This window comes from Pseudonaja textilis, chromosome Z (genome assembly GCF_049901715.1).
Source record: "Pseudonaja textilis isolate UNSWEBS1 chromosome Z, rPseTex1.2, whole genome shotgun sequence".
Classification (NCBI taxonomy): domain Eukaryota; kingdom Metazoa; phylum Chordata; class Lepidosauria; order Squamata; family Elapidae; genus Pseudonaja; species Pseudonaja textilis.
This window is the reverse complement of record NC_142008.1, coordinates 15879854-15906223: the sequence shown is the minus strand read 5'-3', so window position 1 is coordinate 15906223 and position 26370 is coordinate 15879854. Positions and strand designations below refer to the sequence as shown.

The following is a 26370-nucleotide window of genomic DNA, read 5'->3' as shown; positions in this document are numbered from 1 at the left end:
GAACATCAAATTAGAGAAATATTTTTTTACAGTATTTCATATGACATGTTTCAACAGCAACCAAGAATGAAAGATTACAGCATTTCCTACACAATATATAAACTGAAGCTAAAAAAAATAAAACTTTGTCATTTGATTCAGATAGAACCTGCTGCTTACATCTTCCTGCTTATTGTTTTGGAAGGAAACCTGATACTTACAAAGCAAAGTATTATCCTACTCAGAAAGTTATTTTGTCCTTGTTGCTATATATCTAGGGATATTGTGATAACGTTTAGCTCACTGGAAACATACAAATGAGACTAAGTGTAGTGGGCCAGCATGAATTTGTATGTCTTGTTGATGAGAAAATTTTATCTTATTTTATCTAGTTTATATAGCTGTCCATCTCACCAAAGGCAACTCTGGGCAGTGCACGACAAATGTTGTGGTAAGAACACCACAATCAAAAAAAATTATAAAAACTTATTTTAAATATTATAAAAAGAAAGATAAAAACTCTAGATGAAGAGTGAATAAAAATAGCCAACTCAGGAATAGCCATCTAATTATGTCTCTGATTCTTTGGGAGTCCCAGGCCTGATAACATAACCAGATCTTGAGGACTGGAACATTGGAACTAATGTAATTTTAGGGGAAATAATGCTCCATAAAGTGGGCACCACAATAGAGAAAGCATGTCTCCTAGTCTCCATAAAATGGGGGTCCATAGTTGGAGATATTTGCAGCATGCCTTCTATGGCAGATCTAATGGGGTAGTCTGATGTAACTTGGGAGAAGTCATCCCTACTAAAGGTTCCCCTCACACATACCTGCTAGTCGATTCCGGCTCTAGGGGGTGGTGCTCATCTCTGTAACAAAGCTGAAGAGTCAGCACTGTCTGAAGACGTGTCCATGGTCATGCGGCCAGTATGACTAAATGCCAAAGGCTCACAGAACACTGTTACCTTCCCAGCAAAGTGGTCCCTATTTTTCTACTTGCATTTTTACATGCATTTAAACTGCTAGGTGTGCAGAAGCTAGGACAAGTAACGGGAGCTCACTCTGTTACGCAGCACCAAACTGCCGACCTTTCTGATCATCAAGCTCAGCGTCTTAGCCACTAAGCCACTACGGCCCCTAAGTAACCTGTATACTCTAATTTCCATTTTCCAATATTTATTTGGCTGATTTGTGTTCCCCACAGGTTATATTTCATTGCCACCCATAGAAAGTGCAGTATTAAATCAGGGAGGAATACAGACCAAAACAGTTTTAGAAAACTGAAATGTACCCAAGGTAAATGTTGTCTTCAAGAGAACTTGATCAGAGGATATGCTCACATTTCAAATAACCAATTTATCATTCATTAACAACTATAAAACTATACTTAAAGAATTATGCCTGAATCTATTTTGCTAAATTAATAAACACATGCAAATAACAAACAAATTCTTGTTTGGCAGTTAGGAAATTTTGTTCAGAAATGAAATAATAGCATATGTTGCCCAAACTTCACAAGAAATCTCAGTATAGTATATGAAGCATATTTTCCATAGTAATATTTCAAGTTTATGGAGATATGAACTGGGCCATAGTATAATTTTAGTAATACATTATCATAAATGTACAAAATATGTAGGATTATCATTCAATTATGTCTGTTATAAACCAAGATGATACTAATATGACGGAACATGCATTATTTAGTATTCATGACTATCACTAAGTGTTGTTATCTAATGTTTTATGAAGAATGTATTTTACAAAGACTATGTTAATGATATTGATATTGTTGCATGTACATTGAGACCTTACGCATTGGAAACAAATTCTTTTGTGTCTAATCATACTTGATTAATAAAGAATTCTACTCTATTATTATCTCATTGTGTACAAAACCCAGTTTACTATTTATGCCTCAAGTCATTCTTTCCCTTCCCTTGTCTCCTTTGAAGAAACCATGTTAGTATGGGATTCCTTTGCTTTGCGAGAATATTATCCCTCATCCAGATGTGCTAATCTCTGAAACAGAATGGGTCTGTTAGAATATGTGCAAGGCTGCAATAAAAATAAATGATTGACAAAACATTCAGTAACATATTTTAACTATATCCACAGGATTTGTGTTTTGGGAATGGATAGTGAGCCATAAATGATGTTATGATGAATAGCAAAGCAAGATGAGACACAAACATTTAAGCTTGTCCGCAATTCCTACCTGAACATGTCCCCGAGACCTTTGAGCATTCCTTTCTTGGCTTTGATTTTATCCTTCTCTTTATCTCGATCTTTTTTCTTCTCCTTCCCAATTTTTTTCCGGTCCCCTTTCTCTTGACTGCCATTCATCTGTCTTTCTAGAGAATGGGATGGTTGGTCACTAGAGGTGGACACCGATTCTCTACCGGATCGTGAACTTTCTTCTGTGTCTTCTTCCACTAAAAGAGTAAGGAAATTTTATCAGGGGATGGAAGGAAAGAACAGGATGTTTTCAAAAAGTTTCAAACACAAGAACGATAAGTTGTTTTGTACCCCACCAGCTCCACTTATTTTTGCAAATGCAACTTCGTTAGATTTAGACAACAGAGAAACTACCCATTAATAGACAATTTTTTGCTCTCAAACTGTGGTTTAATTCCATACTTGATTTCACTTGTTATACCGGGTATAATGTTAGTTCTTTATTTACAATATACATATTCTGCTTACTCAATGCATGCTAAGTGACTTAAATTTCTACAACAAGCTAACACCAATAAAACCAGCTGAATGATATGGTAACACCAACTCATGGTTCATGATACCCACAGTAGGCCATTCCCCCACTAAATCCAGTAAGTGCTTCACTCAAAAAACAACAACAACCCTATGTTAAATTTGATCTTGACTATTTTTAAGTGATAACGGGCTAAAACCATTCTATTGATTAAGGGGCAACTTTTCGAAAACAAGAGGCTATGACCCAGATCCTTCTCTCTACTGCTTTCCTTTTAATTTACGGGATTTTGAAACCAACTGCATGCCTTGCATGTCTTAGGTGGGTAGATTTTACTTATAATAATTCCAAAGATAGCAAGAACTCATGCCATAAAGTTTTTTTGTAAATAATAATCACTTTGAATTGGGATTGGAACTTAATTGGGCAACAACAGAAATCCTTGTGATATAGATCTCATTAGTTAACATCAATCAGCAGTCAGGTAAAAGAGTATGTAGCAGGTATAGCTTTCAAGTCATATTCAAGGGCAGATTCATTTGGGGAAATTGCAGGAGTCAGAAAACTCACAATTGGAAACCAACCAATGCTGGTCAAAAGCCTTCTTGGTCACAGCTCTATCCTGTGGGTTCTACCAGGTGCAGTGGTGGTATTCTACTGGTTCAGCCTGGTTCGGCTAAACCGGTAGCTCTGACGATCATCTGTTAGCGAGCCAGTTTGCTCTGACAATCTGCTGCTGGGTCCTCCCACTCACCCTGGCTCTATATTGACCTTTATTTCTTGCTTTTCAACCTCAGCTGCTCCACACAGCACAGCTGATTGCCCCACGTCAGCTGTTTTACATACAGGGCTTGCAGCAAAAGGTGAGTTGCAAACACTGTGCGTGCGCACACAAAGCCGCACTCACCCCAAATTGGTAGGAAAACTTTTTGAAACCCACCACTGACCAGGTGAGTCCCGAAGTATCTCCACATTGTATAATAGCTCCTTCAAAGAAATGCAGCTGCACCCAGAGATGAAGTTGCAACTACCTTTCAACCAGACGCTACTTATGTCTTGCTGAGATTCAATCTGAACCTGCTCTGTCCCATTCAGTCATTCACCAGGCTTTTCCTGAGTGTTCCCCATGAACACATAACTGAACTGCTTACTTAGGAATAGAACCAGGGATGGGATGCTACCGGTTTGGACCAGTTCAGGCAAACTGGTAGTTCCAGTGAGCATTTGGCCCCGCCCACCTGCCCCTGCTCTTTCCTGTCCTTTATTTCATTTTTTTACAGCACAGCTGATCCACGAGGCAGAGATGTTTGCCATGCCTCAGCTGTTTTATTCACAGGGGCTGCAGTAGAAAGTACGTATTAGAGCTAAAAATGGGCTTTTTAAAATGCGGAGCGCGCATGCTCACTGAACCGGTTGTTATACCAGTTATATCGCACTACTGAGTAGAACTACTGCCTCTGACCCACAAACCCTTTCAATAGTCCCAAAAGACAACATTGTTAATGGGAACAAAAGCTACAGAGAGAGCCAGAAGGATAATGAGAATATGCATATTTGAGTGTGTGTGTGTGTGTGTGTGTGTGTGTGTGAATTTTCAATGTCTTTGCATACACACACAAAAAAAACCACACACTTTAAAATAAAAAATTGAAAATTACAGGCAATTCTTACATGTCGTGAGAAAGTGACGCATGGATAAATGAAAGCATGCTACATATACTGAATAGAAAGCCCTATAGCACAATGTATGAGTCAGTATAAGCCAGCTATGTTCAGTAAATCTGTTCCTAATCAGAGGATGAGCTTTTTCGCTTTTTCTTCTTTTTTTAACATTTATAAATATTAACAAAGCTGATGTTTTGGCATTAAGCTCAAAAAATAATACTTCTTTTATATCATGAAAATATCTCCTTGTACTGTGCTTGGTATCTTTTACTAATGCTATATTGAAAATTAATTATGTAACTTCAATAATTATTTCTTCATTCACAAGCAACTGTTTTCAAATAACACACCTTTATTTTAAATAAAAATAAAAGTATAAAAATAACCCTGGTTAATAGACTCACATATAACTGCAGATAGAATATTAAATCAGCTTGCCCTTTTGAAGATGATGCAAATGTGCCCATAATTTCTATTGAATAGGACCATGGGCTGAATTTTCTGAAGCTATTTTCCTAATTACTCCATAAAGCAAGCAAAATGCAAAGAAGAAAACATAATTATTGAATATGAAACTGTTTCATAGTTGAGTGTCTAGACGGCTTATTGTATTACTTAATATCAGCCCAAGCTCCAGCAATTAAGAAAGATAAGAAAGCTTTGCCAATTTATTCAGATTCAAATGGCTTGCTTCTGACTACACCCACTAAAAATGAGATCTGTTTCTTGTCATCCTTTTCAAGAGTTTGAAAACAAGCACTGTGATTCATATGATTGGAATATCCCAAGCAGTCATCTCTGACTTTCTGATTATAGCTCTTAAAATCTATATGTAACTCCCGCCAAACTTATCTTTTATACATTGTTTAAGAGTATGAATAGCTTATTCTTCTAAAGGGAGTGATTATATTATGTTTGCAAAGTCAGTGTACTCCTTTATCACATGTTCCATGCTATAATTTTAGAACTCCCAATATGACATCATAAAGATTTCTTTATAAACAATTCATTGTAACTCTTTCTTCAAAACAAAACAAAACAAAACAGAAAAATGTCAGTTGGCTGGCAAAGAGAAATATTCAGGCTTCTAAAACCAGTAATTTTCCAGTGATGCATTGCACTGGTTTCACAATGATAGAAGGAAGATTTTTAAATTATTATTTTACACACATACACACATACAAAGCACATAGGCTTAGGAAAAAATAAAAAAAATATTGAATGTAATTTAACTAGTGATGTCTCAATCAACCTTTTAACTAACTCTCTGATGCTCAGCCCATAATGAACATTGTGAAATGCACTTCAGTGTGACTATTACGTTATACTCCAACTTGGATCTAAAGGACTGTGCTATATTCTTATACATATAAATACTTAGGGAACTATGTAAAAAAGCCAAAACATTTCTAGTCATTTCTAGTTTTCTGATATTACTTGGTGCTCTTCTTGGCATCTGTCCCATGAATTGAGTCATTCATGATGTGTGCTACCTAGAATTTTATGTATAAAATATGTAAAGTGTGCATGTGTACATGTCTATGTGTATGTGTGTGTCTATGTGTATATTGTGTGTGTGTGTGTATATATTATATGTGTATATATATGTGTGTGTGTGTGTGTATATATATGTGTATAATTTTATGTGCTTTTTATCAAAGCCAAACTGAATATAACAAATATGTCCTGTGATTTGAAGTCTACAATTCTATTATGAAACCTAAATCATCTATTGGGTTTTCCAACAGAATTTAATCCAAAATTATAGAACACTTTAAAGAATTTAAAGAAATGAATTCTACACAATTTACTCACAGGTTTCCATGCCTTCATCATCCTCATCAGCAACAGGTTTATCATATGATTTATCTATTGCTGCCCTGAAACTTTCATTGCATCCTCGTCCTCGGATTATTCGTGGTCGTGGACGATGGAAGGGAATGTCACTATTCAATGTCACTTCAGCAACTGCTGTCTGCAAACTTTCTAAAGAGCTGGATTTCTTCAGGCCTAACCAAGGGCCCACATCTCTGGTTGGAGAACCTTAATAGTTTTGTTTTAAAAAAAGTTAATTAGAATTCACAAGAAGGCCATTATTCACATCCACAATAGTCTACAGAGAATACTTCCAATATTACTCATGTTATCTCTATCATCTCTAGGCAATTCTAGGCAGTTTTATAGGTTTAACCAATGACTGTCAAGTCATACTGTACAAATTTGATAAGGTTAGCAACATCCCACTTTTCAAAATGATGGGAAAGAAAACTCATCACTATGGTTTCAATCAACTTAATGAGAACAAAATAATTACCAAGTGGTTAAAAAGGAAGGTGGGGAATTAGAACTCAAATATTAAAGATGTCAGCATTATAATTTGAATGGCATAGCCAGTTAATTTCTTTTTTTTTTTTTCAACTGAACAAAACAATCCTATGTAACTACTGGAAATGACAATCATTAGAGATTGTATTGACCTAAAATTAGCTTGCATTCTTAAAATAAACATCTAGGGAAAATTCTGCCTTACTAGCCACTTTCATGAAGAGAATTTAATAACATGCACTTAAATATTACAGTTTTCCCATGGGCTAGTCTACATAGATTTTCCCCCAGAATTAATTAACCTGTATCACTATAGTTATTATACATAAAAACTCATGTCAACACTTATTATGGACTAAGTAGAACTAATATAAATGTCCTTATCTTGATTATTAACAGAGACTACTACAGCCTGGTAAAACTTTGACATTCACAAGTAAACACATATGGAATATAAACTAATAAATAACACAAATGCACACAAATCTTATTAATTAAAATAACAAATATAGATTTTTAAATGGCATGCCGAAGAGTAGCTATAATATATCCAATCAACACTAGAAAAGACTAGAAATCGATCTAAGAGTTACATCCTATAGTTAATTAGGGTTCCATGAGATTCATTCACTACAATTAGTATTCAAATTAAGAGGTTCCTATTTCAAACTAAAGTTAAGAATTTTCTACCTACCTACCTACAGAATCATGCTTCCAATAGTTATCCTACCTAATGCTATTAAAATCAATAGCAACCTGAAAATTAAAACTAAAATATAGATCAGGACAGAGAGCTTTCCTGTTGAGAAAGATTATTTGGAGTTTTGAGTGGGACTCCATCAGTATGCTGCTGACATTCAGCTCTATTGCTTCTTGTCATTCAACTTCAGCTAAGTAATTAGTACCCTTATACATTGTTTAAGTTCTATAATCAGCTAGTTACAGCAAAACAAATTGAAAGGCAAACCAGACAAAATGGATGCTATTGATAAGTTAGAAATATGAACCTGGAGATGAGATTCAGTTTAAACTCCTATAAAAGAATCAGTCTACATTTTGGGGACACTCCTTCATCCTTCTGGATTTAGAGATGGTAGCTACAGCGAGGAAAACTTTTGCACTGTTATGATTTGTTGTCCATGCCAAGACTGCATTTCATCTTAATTATTACTTCACTAATGATATAGGACTATCCTTGAGAGTTGTATAAAAATTGAAATGAACGCAAAATGGGCTGATAGCCATTAGAAGTTACAGGGATCACCTGATGAGTATTTTAAAGGATCTGCAATGCTAGTAATCAAGGACAATTGGTGGTATTACTATTGAGTTTTACTATTGAATCTAACAATGTTTCAGGCCTTTATTAAAAGCCTGTCTTTCCCATTTTAAATCTATCTCAGTGTTTAAATCTATAAGAATCTGCACATTTGTCTGAATATATCTCTAATGACAAAAACTCATATATGTGTCCCTCATGAAAGGATTGTCTTTAGTATAGACAACTTCAGGGATGCTGAATGCACTGCTTCAGAAATTGAGTTTAACTCTTAACTTTCTTACCATTTAGAAAACATGAAAAAAGCTAATTTCTTTTTCTAGGCTTTTAATAGTTAATTAACTTTATTATTAATTATATATTTCAAATAGCTGTGTTTGTTTTTAATAGAATTCACCCTTGAGTATTAGGATGAACAAAAAGGCAGATTTTGTAAACAACGGAAGCAAGGAATCTATAAAGTCATAATCAATATGAAGTCACATAATTCATACTTCTACCTCAGAGGTCCGATCTCAGAGATTCTCAATATTTTAGGAAGCAGAAAGGCCTGAAAATAAGTAGAGGCAGGGGGTCAAGTGTGGAATGAGGAAGAAAGGAAAGGAAGGTTCAGTGCTTTCCAGCTGTGTAAATAAACTTTAGGTTAGGTTTGAAAAATATTCGTAGTTAAGTCTTGTGCATTTGCCCTAGGGAAGTACACTATTGTCAGTGGGTACGGAAAGCTATTTGTATTTTATATTTGCCATATACATTTGGCACTCAATAAAGGTCTTATTAAATTAATTTTAATACAATCACTCACAGTATTATTTTCTAAATTCTGATTATTAAAATGCAATTTGGGAAATAGCAAAAAAAAATTGAGTGAGTGAGTGAGTGAGTGAAGGAAAGAAGGAAGGAAGGAAGGAAGGAAGGAAGGTAGGTAGGTTGGTTGGTTAAATTTGGTCTGGAATGAATGTAAGAGAGAAAAGCTTTCTTTTTTTATCTGATAAAGTTAAGCTTCCTTAGTCCATGCATCGGAGTTTCTATAACGAACAATCTTTTTTTAAAAATTACTCAATAGTTCCTTACTCTTTTTATAAATGGTAGTTATACTAGGTACCTTTTCATGTTCACAAGGGAAACTATTTCCTGCTACCAGTACGGACTATTGTGAGAAAAATATTTATATAAGACGCGGAATCCCAAAGGAAAAACGAGATGGGATATGAGCTAATGTTCCCAGAGCACTGTAAAACTAATAATGGACTGCATAAATTGTTAGACTATTTGTTGAACTTGGGTGGCCATCCAAATAGATGTGGACAGTCTGCAGATAGAGAAAATAAAGAAATAATCCTACATAAGCAAAATATGTAGTGCGATGATTAAAAATATTTTTGTGTAAGCATCTCAATATTTCAATGGGTCTCTTTTAGGCAGGAAGTTATAGTCAGAATTCAGGGTTTAGTTGAAGAGTCCTGTGCAAATCTGACTATCTTAAAGGGATGGTTCTAGTAGGTTTTAAATATGGCTTTCTTGGGTTTAGGACCTGATTTATTCATAATTCAAATTATTCATAATTTTATGAATATCATTTATTATTTGTTCCTTAAAATTATACTGCATATTCTGTGAGGATTTTGAGATCTATGTTGTACTTCTTTTTCAATTTTAATTATTAACACATCAAACATGTGATAGACTGATACTAATAACTAATCCAAGTCATTAGTGAGCTGCTTTAGGGGTGAGTAAACCTTTGTTTCTTCAGTTCTAGCCCAATATATATTTCATTGCATTATATTCAGTATAAGTCCCTGCATGCAGACTACAACCAATCTGGATGTCCCAAAGGTGCTTTTTCAAGAGGCAACTGAACTTTCTGGTTTTTCTTTGAAAAAGTTTTGCTTCTCATCCAAGAAGTTTCACTTTTCATCCAAGAAGCTTCTTCATCTCTGAAGAAGCTTCTTGGATAAGAAGCAAAACATCTTCAAATAAAAACCAGAAATTCCAGTTGCCTCTTAAAAAGTACCTTTGGGACAACCATGATAACTGGATGACTGAAAATCTCCATAGACAACCAATCTGGTTCAAATTCCTAGACAGAGATATCAGTAATGAACAGAGCCATAGAAAGCATGATCTGGATTGTTAAACAAATCTCTGATGACCCATCATAACTTTGTAAATTAAAGTAAAAAAATATTTTAACAAATTTCATTCAGAATTTATGACACATGCATTCACTGTTTTTCTTAATACATTGCAACAGAATAAAACTTTCAGTTGCTATTTATTTTAGTCCTAAGAATTTAGGAAATGCTAATACCCTTGAGTTTTAATCAGAATGCTTCTCTTTGAAAAAGATTGTCTTCAGGCATGAAATTAAACTTTGCATGAAATTAAACTTTGCATAGAAAAGATTTTAAATTGATCCAAGTAATATTGAAATATTATTACTGAAGTATGTGGGTACTTGTAAATATGCATATTATGTATTCTTCTATTTGGTATATGTAGCAACAAGTTAAATGAGGACAAACAGAGGTACTATTTTTTGTCCTAATACTAAATAGGTAGTCCTTATGACCAAGAGTGAACAATTCATTTGATTAACAATCACAATGTTTACTTTATGACAGCAGGTACAAAATAAGTCATAAAACTAGGTGGGTCATATATGATCTGCTTTACAACTGTCATGACATAATGATATCATGCTTCATTATCCTTTTAATTTGTGGACTACCTGTAATCCTCTATATTGTAGTCTGGCTTTTCACAAGGTAGAGTATATTGCAATAGATACATAAAATATAACTTCCACAACTCAAATTTATTTCTCTCCTTTCATGCTTCTTCACTATTTTTAAAAGATAAGACCATCAAGCTGAATTACATGAAGTTACACCCAAAATTCAGAGTAGTTTGGGTTTTATTGGGGATTCTGCTATCTTTAAAAAATGACAAGTTAAAATACCTAACAGCCTAGGGTGACTGATGATATTTTTATGTGGTGTGTGGCTAAGTTATTTAGAAATATTTAGCTACTATGGATCTTTTGCTTTGTAAGCAATTTTTGGCTATTGGACAGGCATGAACCACACTGACTCATTTTCCAGGGAGACATTTTTGGCCGAAACAACGCTTCATTGTCTCAATACACATTCTTGTGGTGACCACATTTCTTCCACATTTCCCACACCCTTTAACACATAACATGAGTTAGAAGCAGAATACCAAATATCAGAATCTTCATTTTAAAAAAAAAAAAAGCTTTACAAATTCCTTTTAGAAATAATGCACCTTCAACTTTTACTTTTACTTTTTGGTAAAGTTATTTTATTGATAAAAATAAAATAAAAGTAATATTTCATTAAAGCTACAAAGTTGACTTAACGATTCATTTCTGATTTCCTGACATGGTCCTCTGGGCCTTCATGAATATATTTGCACATATATTATTAAAGAAAATTTAATGAAATCTTCAATTTTTTTATATGACAAACATGACCATGTTTGCTCATTTTTTATATTTACCTAACTTAAATATATAGTTTACAAATAAGATTGAGTATTGTTTTCTTTTGATTTGGTATGACAGGGTAACTTACTTAGCTATAGGGAGAAAGTGGGCCACTAGGTCTTGTTCAACTAACACAGTTTGGTGTGTGAAAGTGTGTGTCAACTCATAAAACATTTTGTATAAATGTTTTATACACGTTTTTAGTGTGACTTGAGTGAACCAAATAGAAGTTTGAATCTTTTGCACTTCAAAGTTGTCCATGCATTTTGTAGCTCCTAGCATCCTTCCCAATGATGTCAAAATATGGGCTCCTAAGGCTGGAAATACTTAAAAGGAAAAATGTATCACGCAGAAGAGAAATTATCGAAAATATTTAGATAATTCATAAGGAAAGATAAGAGGAGAAGAGACTGTTGAAGAAAAGAATTACTATAAAAAGTTTTTGTTTTCATTTATGTACTTTTATGGTAGTATTTTATTGCCATTATTCAGCTTTATAACTAATTTCTTCTAGAAAACCCGCAGGAGGTTAAAGTGTATGTCAACCAAATGCAAAAATATTAATGTTAATAAATAAAGGTGTATTATTTCTGTTAATGTTATCATATTCCTATTACACTGCTTACATTTTTCTGATTTTGTATTATTTTGAATGTTGTGATTTAGAGTTTTATTTGCTATTTGACTGGATTTTACTCTGGGATTATTTCAGTGGGCTAAGCATGTATTTGTAATTAAAGTTAAATGACCTAAATGGTAAAGATACCCTTGAGTCAAGCTTGACTCCTAGCTACTACATGCAGTTTCCTTAACTGCATTAATAAAGCAGCTTCTTCCAGAATGTTTTTCATCAATGACTTATTTAAAAAAGCTATCCTTGCTGTATTGCTATTCTGTGCAAAGCTGGGAACTTGGGATAAATGCAAAATTCTTTCTGATCATTAGATCACTGAGAGCTTCTGCACTTGAGACAAATTCCTTGTGCGTCTAATCACTGGTGGCAAAATAAACTATTCTGTGTTCTAAAAGTCTGTAGAGATTCTCAGCCATCCAGGTCATGGTTGTCTCAAAAGTGCTTTTTCAGGAGCCAACTGGACTTTCTTCTTTTTCCTTTTGAAGATATTTCACTCCTCATCTAAAAGACTTGTTCAACTCTTCCCCACTATCCTGTCAGAGCCAAAGAAGATTCTTGGATAAGAAGTGAAACTTCTTCAAAGAAAAAACAAGAAAGTCTAATTGCCTCCTAAAAAAAAAACACTTTTGTGATATTCTGTGGTCTATTCTATGTTCACCAAGCTAGGCACCCAAGTCCGATAAAATAACTTCTACCAACCAGACCTTCCACAAAAAGCACTATGAAACAACTTCTCTCAGCTGATTAAACCAAAGCACAGGGATTATGTGAAGCATTTATACAAAGACAAAATGTAAAGCAATTTAATCTTTCTAGATCACAAGAAAGAGACCCGGAACTGTTAGTCACAGCAACTGCCTCCATTGTTCCTGATTCAGACTTTGCAGATTAAGAGGCAGACCTAAAGATTCATCTACTCAACCCTAAATAATGCAATATATGCAGTGGGACTGCCCTGAAAACAGCAAAGGACCAGCCCATTTTGCTGCCTCTGCCAGCAAGAATGGATTATCATGAGACGGAAGGAGAGTCTGAGGGAAGTCCTGCCTTAGCTCTTGGCGACCACAGGTGCCTCAACACGAGTGACGTCAAACTGTCCATGCCCATCCTGGACACACCCATCCACCCCGGCCCACCAAGGTCAAACACAACCCTGATGCAGCCCTCAATGAAATCAACTTTGACACCTCTGCAACAGTGGTGGGATTCAAAAACTTTTCCACCAAGTTCATTGGGTGTGGCTTGGTAGATGCATTTTGCAAGCATGTGCACACTTGGCATGCACACATGTGCCAAACACCCACTTTGCACAGGTGCAGAGACATTTGTGCAGGTACAGAGGTGTTCCACCTCACCTCCTGCTAGCCTGCACTCTCCCGGTCACTTCAGCAGCTGCCGCGTGACACTCTTCTGTGCTGCGCAAAGCAGCTGCACTTCAAACACAGAAGATAAAGGTGAGTATGGGAGCCTGGTCAGGCGGGTGGGCCCAACAGCAGAGTGGCGGAGAGAACCAGTTTGGTCTCCACTGCTCATCGCCGCTACTGGCTCGGCAGAACCGGGCCGAACTGGTAGCAAAGAAGCCACAGATACACAAAAATGCTTGGCTATACTTAGACACAGCTGCAGTAGCCAGACCTCAGTATGACCAGGTATTCCATCCCAGGAAGGGTTCAGGGCTGCTTAGTAGCAACCTGGGTCACTGATTCAATACTAATTAACAAAGACTTTATCAGTTCCTATCTTAGAGCCATTAGCTCCAATTATCATATCCTTAAAATCTTTTTCAATTTTCTTTAGCATTCTCTCAAAGGTGCTTTTTCAAGAGGCTTTCTGGGTTTTTTGAAGACATTTCACTTCTCAATGAAGAAGCTTTTTGGATGACAAGCAAAATGTCTTCAAAGAAAACCCAGAACGTCCAGTTGCCTCTTGGAAAAACACCTTTGATGATGACCTGGATGACTGAGAATCTCCACAGACATTTTGCAGTCTCTTCTGGCTTGTTTCTTTCAACAATCTTTAGGATAGTAATTTAAATGAAATGACAGAATGCTCGGTCCCAATTTGATATCTTTTTTATATCTACTCAACTCATATAAAATATTTCTAAGGTCTATCTCAAAACTGATTAAGCCTATATATATATCTGTGTTGGTGAACCCATGCCACACGTGCCAGAAGTGGCACGCAGAGCCATTTCCCCTGGCATGTGAGAGGTCACCTGGAAGAGCCCCACTGCGCATGTCCACGTGTGCCGCTGCTCGACAGCTGATTGTCGGGTACCTGGCACACATGTGCAGGGGATAGAGGGAGGCTACGCAAGAGACACATGCACAAGGACACAGCATGAGAGGGGGGAATTGCACGTGCATGCTCAGACATGCAGCGCACAAGGGGGAATCGCGTGTGCATGTGCAAAGATGCATGGCACATGAGAGGAGAATCGTGTATGCATGCAAAGACACATGATGCTTGAAGGGGTCACACGCACATGTGCAGGGGGCATGGAGGGCCCAGCACGCATTGCCTTCTGGATGCTAGCACATGAGCATGCGCAAGCAAGTGCACACGCAATTATTGGCACAGGAGCCGAAAAAGGTTAGCCACCACTGCTATATATCAAAATGAAACTAATGTGGTGCAAGAGGACAGAATGAAAAAGGAAAAAAATGTGAAAACATCATGGATAAAGATTAATAGACATACTAGCATCTGATAAAGGAACAGTTGGGGTTCAAGTTATTGACAGATATTCTACATAATGAATTTACCAATAAACAAGGACTCAAATTTTGCTTATTGTTTTCAACCACTCTTCTTCCCAACTTCTGAGTTCTTGGGATTAATGAAACTTCATGTGAATCTTTCTACTTGGTTGTTCCATTCTTACATGCATTCTAACTGCGGCCAGTGTTGTGAATTATAACTTAGACAGAAGGATCACAGGGATATATGAAGAATAGGAAAGTGAGCAAAGAGCCAGCTGAACAGAAGTTTTAATCATCTTAAATATTTTTTTCTAGACAAAATTCTGCTACTTCTAATTAGTCTATTTACTGATGACTGCCTAATTTATTCTACTATTGATATCACACACGTTAATGGCTCAAGATTGTGCTTTTATATACATATAAGCTGGAGTCCATTCATGCAAGTGTTAACCACTGACCATTTTCTTGTGAGGATATTCATTTCAAAAGCATTTCATCTGAATGGCATGAATACAAAATACTAGAATAAATATTTTGTATCCTAAATCTAGCAGAGATATTTCTATCACTAGACTGTTACAATCTGAACCATTCCAGGTGATTTAAATAACTGGTATTGATGAGAGGATAAATGAAATAAGCACCTCTAATTTAGTATACACAATAAAGAATTGCATTTTAACTTGGGGGAAAAACAAACCTAAACAATGCAATTACTGGAAAATATCATTAACCATTTATCTCATCCCCCTAGCTCAACTGAAAATTAACTATCATCTTATTTTAATAAATTTTGGTTGTTGTTCTCAGAGATTTATTGTTGGCATTATGACAAGATGAATATAAAAATAACCCATCATACTTCCTGTCTGCGTAACACTGAATAAATGAGCCTTACTCTATTGCTACCGAATAATACACTTCTTTGGAATGAACTATAAGCATTGAAAAGGATTAGGCAATGCAAGTCAATTGAAGAAAAAAACAATCTTAAATATCTATTACAACAGATGCCATTCAGGCAAGAACAACACTTTCCATTGGGTTAATACAAATAAACTCAACTGCAGCTTTTAAAACTGGTTCTAATTTATTCTGCCAAGATAAACATTATCTACTTTATTGTACTTATATTCTTCTGTGAAATACATTCTATTTTGCAGATATCAAAACAGAATGAGGTTATTTATTTTAATAACTCCTGTTAATATGGTAAAGATGTGTTAAAGTGTTCCACATTTAGCCAAAAGTTCGTATTAAAAAATTATATAAGTAAAAAGAACAGTAAACAGTATTAAGAAGGAAATTGTTATATGTTTGATCAATGTGCTTTTGGGATGCTTTGAGAAAAGAGATCAGAATGAAAGGCTGCAAAAATGTGAAGAAAGGGAGAGCCGGTAAGAAGAAAGAGACCTGGGATGCATGATTATGATGGCATTGTCTACACTAGTCATGACTGTAGTAACCGATTCAATTCAACTGTGGATGTATGTTTTGTTATGTTTGAAAATAAAACCATTCAAATCTAATCACAAATATTGTGGCCGTAAAAAGAAATTACAAAAAAGAAACTTAATGTTTAAGTATTTTGAGTAGACAACCAAACATACTATGATAAAACTAGAATATCAACAAAACTTTGGCAATACCTTTGCAGGCAAGAATGTAGCAGAAATATACAGAATAAATAAGAAAATGGAGACAATATTCTCCTTATATTGTCAGTACATCACTTAGATTCATGCCCATTAATTCAGAGAACAGTCATATTGGTAGAGCTCAGCCAATAGCATATCAGTATTGACATTTAAACTTTCAGTGCTTTAATAATGCCTACTATAGCATGATTACTGTATAATGTAGACCAACAAGGTTATAAAGTTTCTTTTATCTTCTCTTCATCTTTCTTTACTCTACAGCATTTGCTTTATAAAAGCTTAATTTTTACTACTTCTTTTAAAATAAGTTTTTTTCACTTGGTACACTTAACCACCTGATGATGATATTAGGGATAAAAATGAGTTTTCTGTTATTTACAGAGAGACAGACACACAAACCTAGGAATATATTGTTCAATGATTAACGTTAGAAACAAGTAATGTTTTCATGATTCTAAGATGACATCCAAAATTAAAATAGTTTCTATAGTATGGAAAGTGACTACATACTCTTGATCTACCCTAATTAAAACAACATTCTATAAGTCAAAAGTTTACCTGCATTAATAAATTATGAAAGTTCATAACTGCAGCTAGTGCATTATTTTAATTGCTAACAAATTCATGCTTTCTAATCTGGAATCATGACAATTATACAGAAAGCAAAATATCTCTAATGCATAGCTTGTGAAACACAGTTTGATTTTTAGTGGGGTTTTGTTCTAATTCTTTACAAGCCAAAGAGATGTCAGGATGAACAGTGAATACAGCAACATTCATTACTGCTTATTGAACAATGAGATGGAAACTTGGTTAAGAAATTTCCAAGCATGATAGAATTTTGCGGTTAAAGGTCACGTTTCAAAAATTTAACCTGGGAAGTAAGTGCCTTAGATCAGGGATGTTAAACTCTCAGTTGGTGGGCCGGATGTGTTACATGCTGGCTGCACCCCTGCCTGATTTAGCAAAGGGGAAAAAAGTCCCGATACATCACATGACATCACAAATTTGACACCCCTGCCTTAGATAATGTTCAAAATTCCAAAAGCCAAGTGTAAATTCCAATGATGTATTATCCCAAGAGCCCTCCAAAGGATTATCTTTTTAAGAACCATATTTAATTGGTAAGCTAAATTGCTATAATGTTCTTATCCTTATGGTTTTTCTCAAATATTATAAATTAGAGTGTTTGTAATATTTAAATTTTGGGAAAGTAAAAAGATTCATGCAACTGTTGACATATTATTTTCACATGCATTGTGATTGACAGCCCTGGAATTGTCATAAGCTGCTTTGACCAAAAAAAAAATGGCAATCACCCTACAGTTAATTCTTACCTGTTCTCTGGCCATCCATTGTACTGAGCTTAGTCTCGTCAGCTACTGTTAAAAGGTAAATGTATAATGGTTAGCCTTGTTAGTGCCCACATCCCTCATGCATCCACTGCTTATTTAGAGGTCACTGCCAATATCACTACTCATGCAAATAAGTCATATCATTCAGATACTCTTAAGGGGAAAAATGAGGCCCTGGAGAAAAATATTTAGGAAAATTCATGCTTTTGTGTCAGTCATCTCTGGATCACAGGCAAACTTAATATGTTATTCACATGCTAGCATGTCTCAATTAGCCAAGGCAAGACTACCACATATCAGCAAGTAGCAATTTGAGTTTTAAAAGTCCCGGTGGGGTTATAAAAACAGTAAATGTCTACATATTTATTACATTTTTTACACTTAAAAAAACATATCAAAGCTCATGAATCTTCCCAAGGGACATGTAAAAAGCCTTGGTTAGAAAGGCTGAATTTGAATTATTAAATGGGTTACTAGATTTACTATTGCTAGCTTTCCTTCAGCCTTATCCCTGAGATATGAACTTGCAGGATTTCATGATTAGTTACTGCTGTCAGAATCATGAACTTATTACGAATTTAGAAATTACGCTAATAAGATTGGAGAAGCCATTTTATATGAATACCAATCACTAACATTCTTATTTTATATAAGACTCTTTCCTTAAAAAGAATTCATCTCCATCCATCATATATAAATAAACTATCTTTTAAGAGAAACATATCAATTATGCTGTAGTATCTTATTTCAGAAGGATATGCATTAATCTGTAGGCTTAATTTTTTCCATTAAGATGTATGATACATTAAAGTGGTCACAAAACTCTACAGATGTGTGTGTGTGTGTGTGTGTGTGTGTGTGTGTGTGTGTGTAGGCACACGTTTATACATACATACACACATGTGTGTATATGCTCCCATTACTTGCTCCAGCTCTCTTGCCCACCTTAGCAGTTCAAAAGCATGCAAATGCAAGTAGATTAATAGGTACCATTTCAATGGGAAGATAAAAGCATTCTGTGTGCCTTTGGCAGACAGCTATGCTGGCCACATGACCATGGAAATTGTCTTCAGGCCATGCTGGCTCCCTCAGCCAAGCAACAGAGATGAGCACCATGCCTAGAGTTGGACATGACTGACAGGGAAGTCTTTACCTTTTACCCAAATATTCTTTATCACAAGACAACTGGACTTTGCTTTTCCATGAAGATGTTTTGCTTCTCATTCAAGAAGCTTCTCCAGTTCTTATTCCAGTCAGAAATGTTGAAGCTTTCTTGGAAGCGAAGAGAAACGTCTTCAAGAAAAAACAAAGTCCAGTTGTCTTTTGAAAAAGCACCTCTGGGACAACCATGAGCTGGATGACTGAGCATCTCCATAGACTTTATCTTTTATATGTTCTACACTATAATCTGACCTACTAATAGCTGACACTTTTAATTGCTGATGTTTTCTCAACACCAGCCTTTTCAGGTTATATTATTCAAGATATTATTTCAATGAAAACCTTGGCCACAATAAATGTTTTGGTTTGTAGGCCTCTATAGTCTTTTCATTCTTTCATTTATAATAGACTCTCTCAGAATTCTTTAGAAGGCAGAGTCTAAGCAAGTCAATGGACCAGAATTCTGCCTTTTTTTTAAATTTAATTTTTACCTTAATACAGTCCAAAGCTATTTCTATCTTTTTTTCTGGAATTACACCTAAGTCCAAACTGACGACTGGCTAGATCCATAAGCAATGTCACAAGCAGGTGACTCTAACCACATTCCTATCATTTAGATCCAACCATGCAAACCATGAACATTATCATTTGTAAAGTTGAAAGAGAGATGTCCTATAACATGTGCAGTTGCCACTGGAGGTTATTCTTTCCACCAAGCCCCATTTACTATCCTTGAAAGTGTTTAGGTCAATCTCTATTGCCTTTAGCAACAGATGTCATTACCAGTAATGGGACTAAACATCCCATCTGTTAAATGATTAAAAATTAAGCTAAAGCCGACTGTCTAAGCTTCTTAGAATTATGTTAGAATCATTCATTAGAGAAAATCATTCGTTTTAACAATGCCGGAAACAACAAGAAATATGTTGCTGGACAATTATTTTAAAATACAATTTTCTATTATTTGGGTTTTCCATCTCCTGAAAAATTACCTATTCAAAGATGTCTACAGCTGCTGTATATACTGAACAATCCTGTAACACCTAAATCTGTATAACCATAACATGTTAAATAAACATTAAAATTGCCGAAGCATATCTAATGCACTTGGCTTGATAATATTTAAAAATTTTCATGCCACATATTGAACTCAGCTGCATGGGATAATCAACTGCATAATATTACAAACAATTTAAATGCCAACAGGAAGCAACAAGCAAAATAATATCAATATAGCATTATTGAACAACAATGAACAAAGAAAAGAAGGACTATGAGCAATACCTAAGTCCATGCTTTTAGATTTCCGTGTTTTAACGATGTCTAATTGGCTGGCATCTGAAAATTGCTTAGCACGCTTTTCTGACATGCTTTGGCGTCCAAATCCTTCTCGTTGGAAAGCCAATCCTGGATCCATATCTGGACTTAATACACTGTAAAAAATATAAGAATAAATAAATATAAAGAAAGCTTAACTAAAGCATTCATTTATGTTATATCATTAGCTTATCAATAAGATCAAGAAAAGTTGGAAATCATGAGAGGATATTTTACTTTGTTATTTTTATTTTACTTTCTAGTTTAGATTTTATTTTATTTTTATCCCCATGAATATAAAATTCTTAGTCTTTCAAATCCAGGTTTTAAAATAAGCTTAGTGAATGAAACGTTCCAATGGTCAGGTTAATTTATACCCCATAAACTGTCCTGGAATTTTTTTAAAACAAAATTATGCTGAATGGAAACCTAAAGATACTACAGGTGAATTATGAAGTAGAAATTCAAAATTTGATCTCTTCAGTCTGAAATTCTCATGGTGAGTTGCAAGTAGAAATGTCATGCCTGGGTCTTTAGCTGGTTCTTAGATGTCTTTGTCACTTCTAAAAAAAACCCAGTAGTCTGAACAAGCTACATAAAACTTTTAGATTGAATATCCATATAGAAAGAAATTTCTCCTATACAGATTAACATTTTCCAGAAATATATAAACTCTCAATCTGAACTGACTTGTTGGATAGTATGTGATGGCATGTTGCATTGTTGAAAAGCGATGGTTAGAATGCAGTACTGCTCCTTAGTATTGCTCCCTAACTCTGCCCACTGGTAGGAGTTCGATCCTGACCAGCTCAAGGCTGACTCCTTCCATGTTTCCAAAGTCACTAAAATGAGGATCCAAATTGGTGGGAGCAATATGTTGACATTTGTAAACCGCCCAGACAATATTGTAAAGCACTATGGGGGAGTATATAAATCTTATTGCTATTGTACTTTGATCCTGAATTGATGAACAGAAATCAATGTAAAGGCACTGACATCACTGACAGTTCACATGTAGCCTTTCAAACATTGTTGAATTTCAAATCTTATCAGCCTTAGGGTATATAGCACATGGATGGTTATTATCGAGTTTGTTACTCACTAGTATTTAGGAGGAACAATGTCTGAATGTTTTATGAGGATCTAATCTTTTTCCTAATTCTAACAAGATATATCCATTTTTTAGAATAAACATTATTCACATTTTAGCCAAATTGCATCAAACTCTGTAGCAGTATCAGTTTAATTCAAATCAAGCTCTGTTGCACACATTGGTCAATCAGATGATTATAGAGTAGTTGTTCATCCTGTTTGGAATAGAACTTCATTCCATTTAAGGTGGAGGGGTTTACAAGCAGCAAATAAATGCCCTTTATTTATAGGTAGTCCTACACCATTCATTTAATAACCATTTGAAGTTACAACAACACTGAAAAAAGTGGCTTATGATTGTTTTTCACACTTAATGACTGTTACAGCATAATTATGATCATGTGATCGCATTTCAGGCGCTTGAAAACTGGAATGTATTTTTGAAGGATATTATGTCCCACAGTCGTGTGATCACCTTCTCTGACCTTCTACAAGCAAAGTCAGTTTGGAAGCCAAATTCAATTAACAACTGTGTTATTAACTTAACAACAACAGTGATTCACTTAACAACTGTCATAAAATGTCAGAGAGGATAATCCACCAAAAGGATTAAGCAATCAAGAGAGATTACTAGGGAATAAATCATTTTAATGAAAGAATGAATAAATAAATAAATCACCCTACTAGTATGTCACCTATGCTAATTTTCTAACTGGAGTGTCATAAGTACACAAAAAAAGAGAGCTTGTTTTAAAGAGTCAGGTTCTACCTATTTTCACGAAATAATTGATCCTGCCAAGCTGGCTTCCCTAGAAAAAATAATTCCATAGAGGTGCACTGAATATCTATAAAATATCATACTCAGGATATACTGAAAGTGCACAAAATGCATTATGTTGCATTTTAATAAGACATTTCCAAAATAGTTAAACAGCATGTAGAATGAAATCACTTAGTAAAACTGAATATCTCACATTAATAGTTCTTAATATTTCATATTGATGTCTACTTTCTATTATTATTGTTGTTATTATTATTATTATTATATTTTATTTATTATTATTACTATTATTATTATTTCTAGAATCAACAGGCAGAAGAATAAATATACTATAACAAAGAAGTCAACTCTTTAAAGAATGTAACCGTGTTATGACCTCAGTGTTATTAAAATTCCACATATTAATCCTGCTTCATTTTCCCTTGTTTTCATAACATTTTAATCAAGGATTAGGCTTATAGTGTCAGGCTGGAAAAAACATATATTTTCAGCCATGATTCAGAACAGCTGCCATTGCTTTGTTTGGATAAGCCTTCTTCCATTTTCTTTACATCAAACCCTTAGAGCTTTGAAGCAAACTCACAGAAAACACCTTCATTTTACAATCCTTCCTTTGTCCATTACCAGCAGGAAATTAATACCAAAACCACCCTTCGCTGCTGTTTATTTTATTTTACTGGATTCATTTCTAACAAATAGAATGCAGTCAACAGAAATAAGGATCCAAACAAATATATCCTGTTTGTGATTGCATTACTCCCTTTGAGTCTTTGAAAGGGGAAGCATAAAGACAGTGGTAGGAACAAAAGTAAGCCTTTAAAACCATTCATTCTTTCTTTTTCTTACTGGGGGCTTGTAAAATGTGCAAGTAAAATAAAATTCTATGCCATCAACAAACGGTATGAGAACTGGTTTCAAATTTTAAAAAAACTACCCTTAGTAGGAAATATGGAATGCTGTTGAAATGCACAGATGCATTTCCAAAATTTCAGCTAGTTAGTTTTTAGGTATTTTGCTCTAGAAAGACAATGGCGGGAGTCTGACATGTCAAAGTTGCAGCAGTGCAATGTGATAGAGAAAGAAATGGCTTTAACATAACAACCAAAAGCTTTTTCAAAGTTAGAGTAAGAATAAAATTAATACGACTGAATACCAGTGCACATGGATACACGTGTGAGTGTAACAAATAGTTGACTTGTGCAAATCCAAAGATTCTTGCTATGGGTAATAGTTATTAAGGTATTGCTGACACAGTTATATCAAGCTTGGGAGGATACAAGACTTGGAAAACACTCATACGTTAACCTGCTTGTGTTAATTATCAACACAAGCCTAGTAGGAGTTCCATAGAACAGATAACAGATAATCAGAGTTGAAAGGGACCTTGTAGGTAATCTAGTCCAACCCTCGGCCCAAGAGGGAGACCCTACACCATTTCTGACAAATGGCAGTCCAATCTCTTCTTGAAAGTCTCAAGTGATGGCGCTCCCACAACTTCCGAGGGCAAGCTGTTCCATTGGTTGATTGTTCTCACTGTCAGAAAGTTTCTCCTTGTTTCCAGGTTAAATCTCTCCTTGTTCAATTTCCATCCATTATTCCTTGTGTGGCCTACAGGCGCTTTAGAAAATAGCTTGACCCCTTCCTCCCTGCAGCAGCCCCTCAAATACTGGAAGACTGTTATCATGTCTCCCTGGTCCTTCTCTTTACTAGACTAGCCAAGCCCAGTTCCTGCAACCGTTCATTGTATGTTTTAGCCTCCAGTCCCCTAACCACCCTGGTTGCTCTTTTCTGTACTTTTTCTAGAGTCTCAACATCTTTTTTATAATGTGGTGACCAAAACTGGATGCAGCACTCTAGGTGTGGTCTTACTAAGGCTTTATAGAGTGGTATTAGTATTTCCCTTGATCTTGATTGTATCCCTCTGTTAATACAATTTAGGATTGCATTAGCTTTTTTGGCTGCTGCTGCACACTGCTGGCTCATATTTTGCTGGTTGTCCACTAAGACTCCAAGATCCCTCTCCCAGTTACTGCTATTGAGCCTGGTTTCATCCAGTCTATTTGTATACTTTTGGTTTTTCTTGCCTAAGTGTAGGACTTTACTTTTCTCTACACCAAATTCCATTTTGTTAGATATGGCCCAGTGTTCTAGTCTGTCAAGATCCATCTGGATCTTGAGCCTATCTTCTTGGGGGTTAGCTATTCCTGCCAGCTTAGTATCATCTGCAAATTTGGTAAGTTCCCCTTCTATTCCCTCATCTAAGTCATTAATGAAGATACTGAAGAGTACCGGGCTAAGACGGAACCTCGTGGCACCCCATTGCTTATTTCCCTCCATGTAGACTTAAGACACATTAAGGACTACTCATTGAGTACGGTTTGCCAGCCAGTTGCGAGTCTATCTAGTGGTGGTGCTATCTATTCCACCCTTTTTCTAGCTTACTAGGAAGTAGGTTGTAGTCTACTTCGTTGAATGCCTTGCTGAAATCTAAATATATTATGTCCACAGTATTTTGCTGGTCTACTAATTTAGTCACTGTGTTGAATAAGATTGATTTGGCATGATCTGTTCTTAACAAACCTGTGCTGACTGCTAGTTATTACTTTACTTGTTTCTAGATGTTGGCAGATCTGTTTTTTTATTATCTTTTCCAGTATCTTCCCGGGTATTGATGTTAGGCTTATTGGTGTATAGTTTCCTGGGTCTGTTTTTTTTTTTTTCCTTTTTTGAAGATGGGAACCACATCAGCTCTTTTTCAGTCCTCTGGTAGTTCCCCGGTGCTCTGGGATTTTTTAAAGATATGGTGCAGTGGTTCTGAGATGACTTCTGCCAGCTCCTTTAAAACTCTGGGATGTAATCCATCAGGCCTTGGTGAATTGTTTTCATCAAGATCATACAGGTGTTGTCTTACTATTTTTTTTGCTTATTTTAACTTTTATTTCTGGTCTGTCTTTTACGGTTATGTTTTTGGTGGGTTGAGCTATAGTTTCTTTTTGCGTGAAGACAGATGCAAGGAATGAGTTAAGCAGTTCTGCTTTCTCTCTGTTGCCTGTTACTTCCTTGCCATCTTTTCTCTTTAGTGGACCGACTGTTTCCTTGATTTTTTTCTTGTTATTTATATGTTGGAAGAAACTTTTTTTTATTATCTTTGACTTTTGTAGCAAGTTCATTCTGAGCCTTTGCTATCCTGACTTCGTCTTTGCATATTCTGACTATCTGCTGATATTCTGCCTTAGTTGTATGTCCTTCTTTCATTTTTTGTACTTGTCCTTTCAATTTGCCAGAGAGATCTTTGTGCAGCCATGTTGGTTTCTTCTTGGATTTCTTGTTTTTCTTTCTCAGTGGTATTGTGCTGGTCTGGGCTTCTATGATCATACTTTTAAGAGTTTCCCAAGATTCTTGAGCTGTTTTCCCCTTTAGGATTTTCATCCATGGAATCTTATCCAAATTCTCTCTGAGTTTATTGAAATCAGCTCTTTTAAAATCCAAGATTCTGGTATCATTATGTTCTGTTGCTTGTATTTGTGTTATGTTGAATTCTCGTATGACATGGTCACTCTCACCCAAGGTTCCTGCAGTTTCAACTCCCTCTATCACTTCTTCTCTGTTTGTAAGAATTAAGTCCAGTATGGCTGTCCCTCTAGTTTCATCCTCTAGCTTTTGGACAACAAAGTTGTCAGCTAGGTTGGTTAGGAACTTATTTGATTTCTCACTTGGTGCAGAGTTAGTTTTCCAATTGATACCAGGATAATTGAAGTCTCCCATTACTAGTGTTGTGTGTTTCCTGCATATGTTTGTTAGTTGGTTGGCAAAAAGGACATCTAGAAAAGTCTTTTATTTTTCTTATTGCTGAACATAATTACCACACATACAACTTTTTGTTCTTCTCTGCAATTAGTAAAGATTGTGGTGGGAAAAACACTTAAAAATCAGGAAGTATTTCTTCCATGTAAGATAACAAAGAAGGCCCAAGCAATCATTTGCTGTCCCCACTCCAAAATGCTAATATGAGATCCTATGCCACAATAATATGAAATTTGTTTTCCCCAACTTAAGTTCTTAGATGGCTTGACAAGGACAAGATATAGAAAGAGTATTTTTTACAACTGAAGAAGCTTCTTGGATCAGAAGTGAAATGTTTTCAAAGAGAAAAACCAAGAAAGTCCAGTTGCCTTTTGGAAAAAGGACTTTG

General features: G+C 35.4%; 1 protein-coding gene across 22 annotated transcripts in view; it reads right to left on the bottom strand.

The window, feature by feature from the left end:
- Positions 1-26370, bottom strand: part of PARD3 (par-3 family cell polarity regulator) — a 612541-nt gene that overhangs the window by 184201 nt on the left and 401970 nt on the right. For 18 of the 22 annotated variants that reach the window (XM_087915556.1, XM_026710113.2, XM_087915560.1 and 15 more), the window contains 4 exons: positions 20273-20421; positions 17810-17854; positions 6176-6403; positions 2201-2417 (listed from right to left, as the gene is read on the bottom strand). In XM_087915556.1, coding sequence (XP_087771682.1) covers positions 2201-2417; positions 6176-6403; positions 17810-17854; positions 20273-20421 — 639 coding nt within the window. The remainder of the gene's footprint in view (positions 1-2200; positions 2418-6175; positions 6404-17809; positions 17855-20272; positions 20422-26370) is intronic. The other 4 variants (XM_087915558.1, XM_026710114.2, XM_087915569.1 and 1 more) reach the window with 1 other exon arrangement.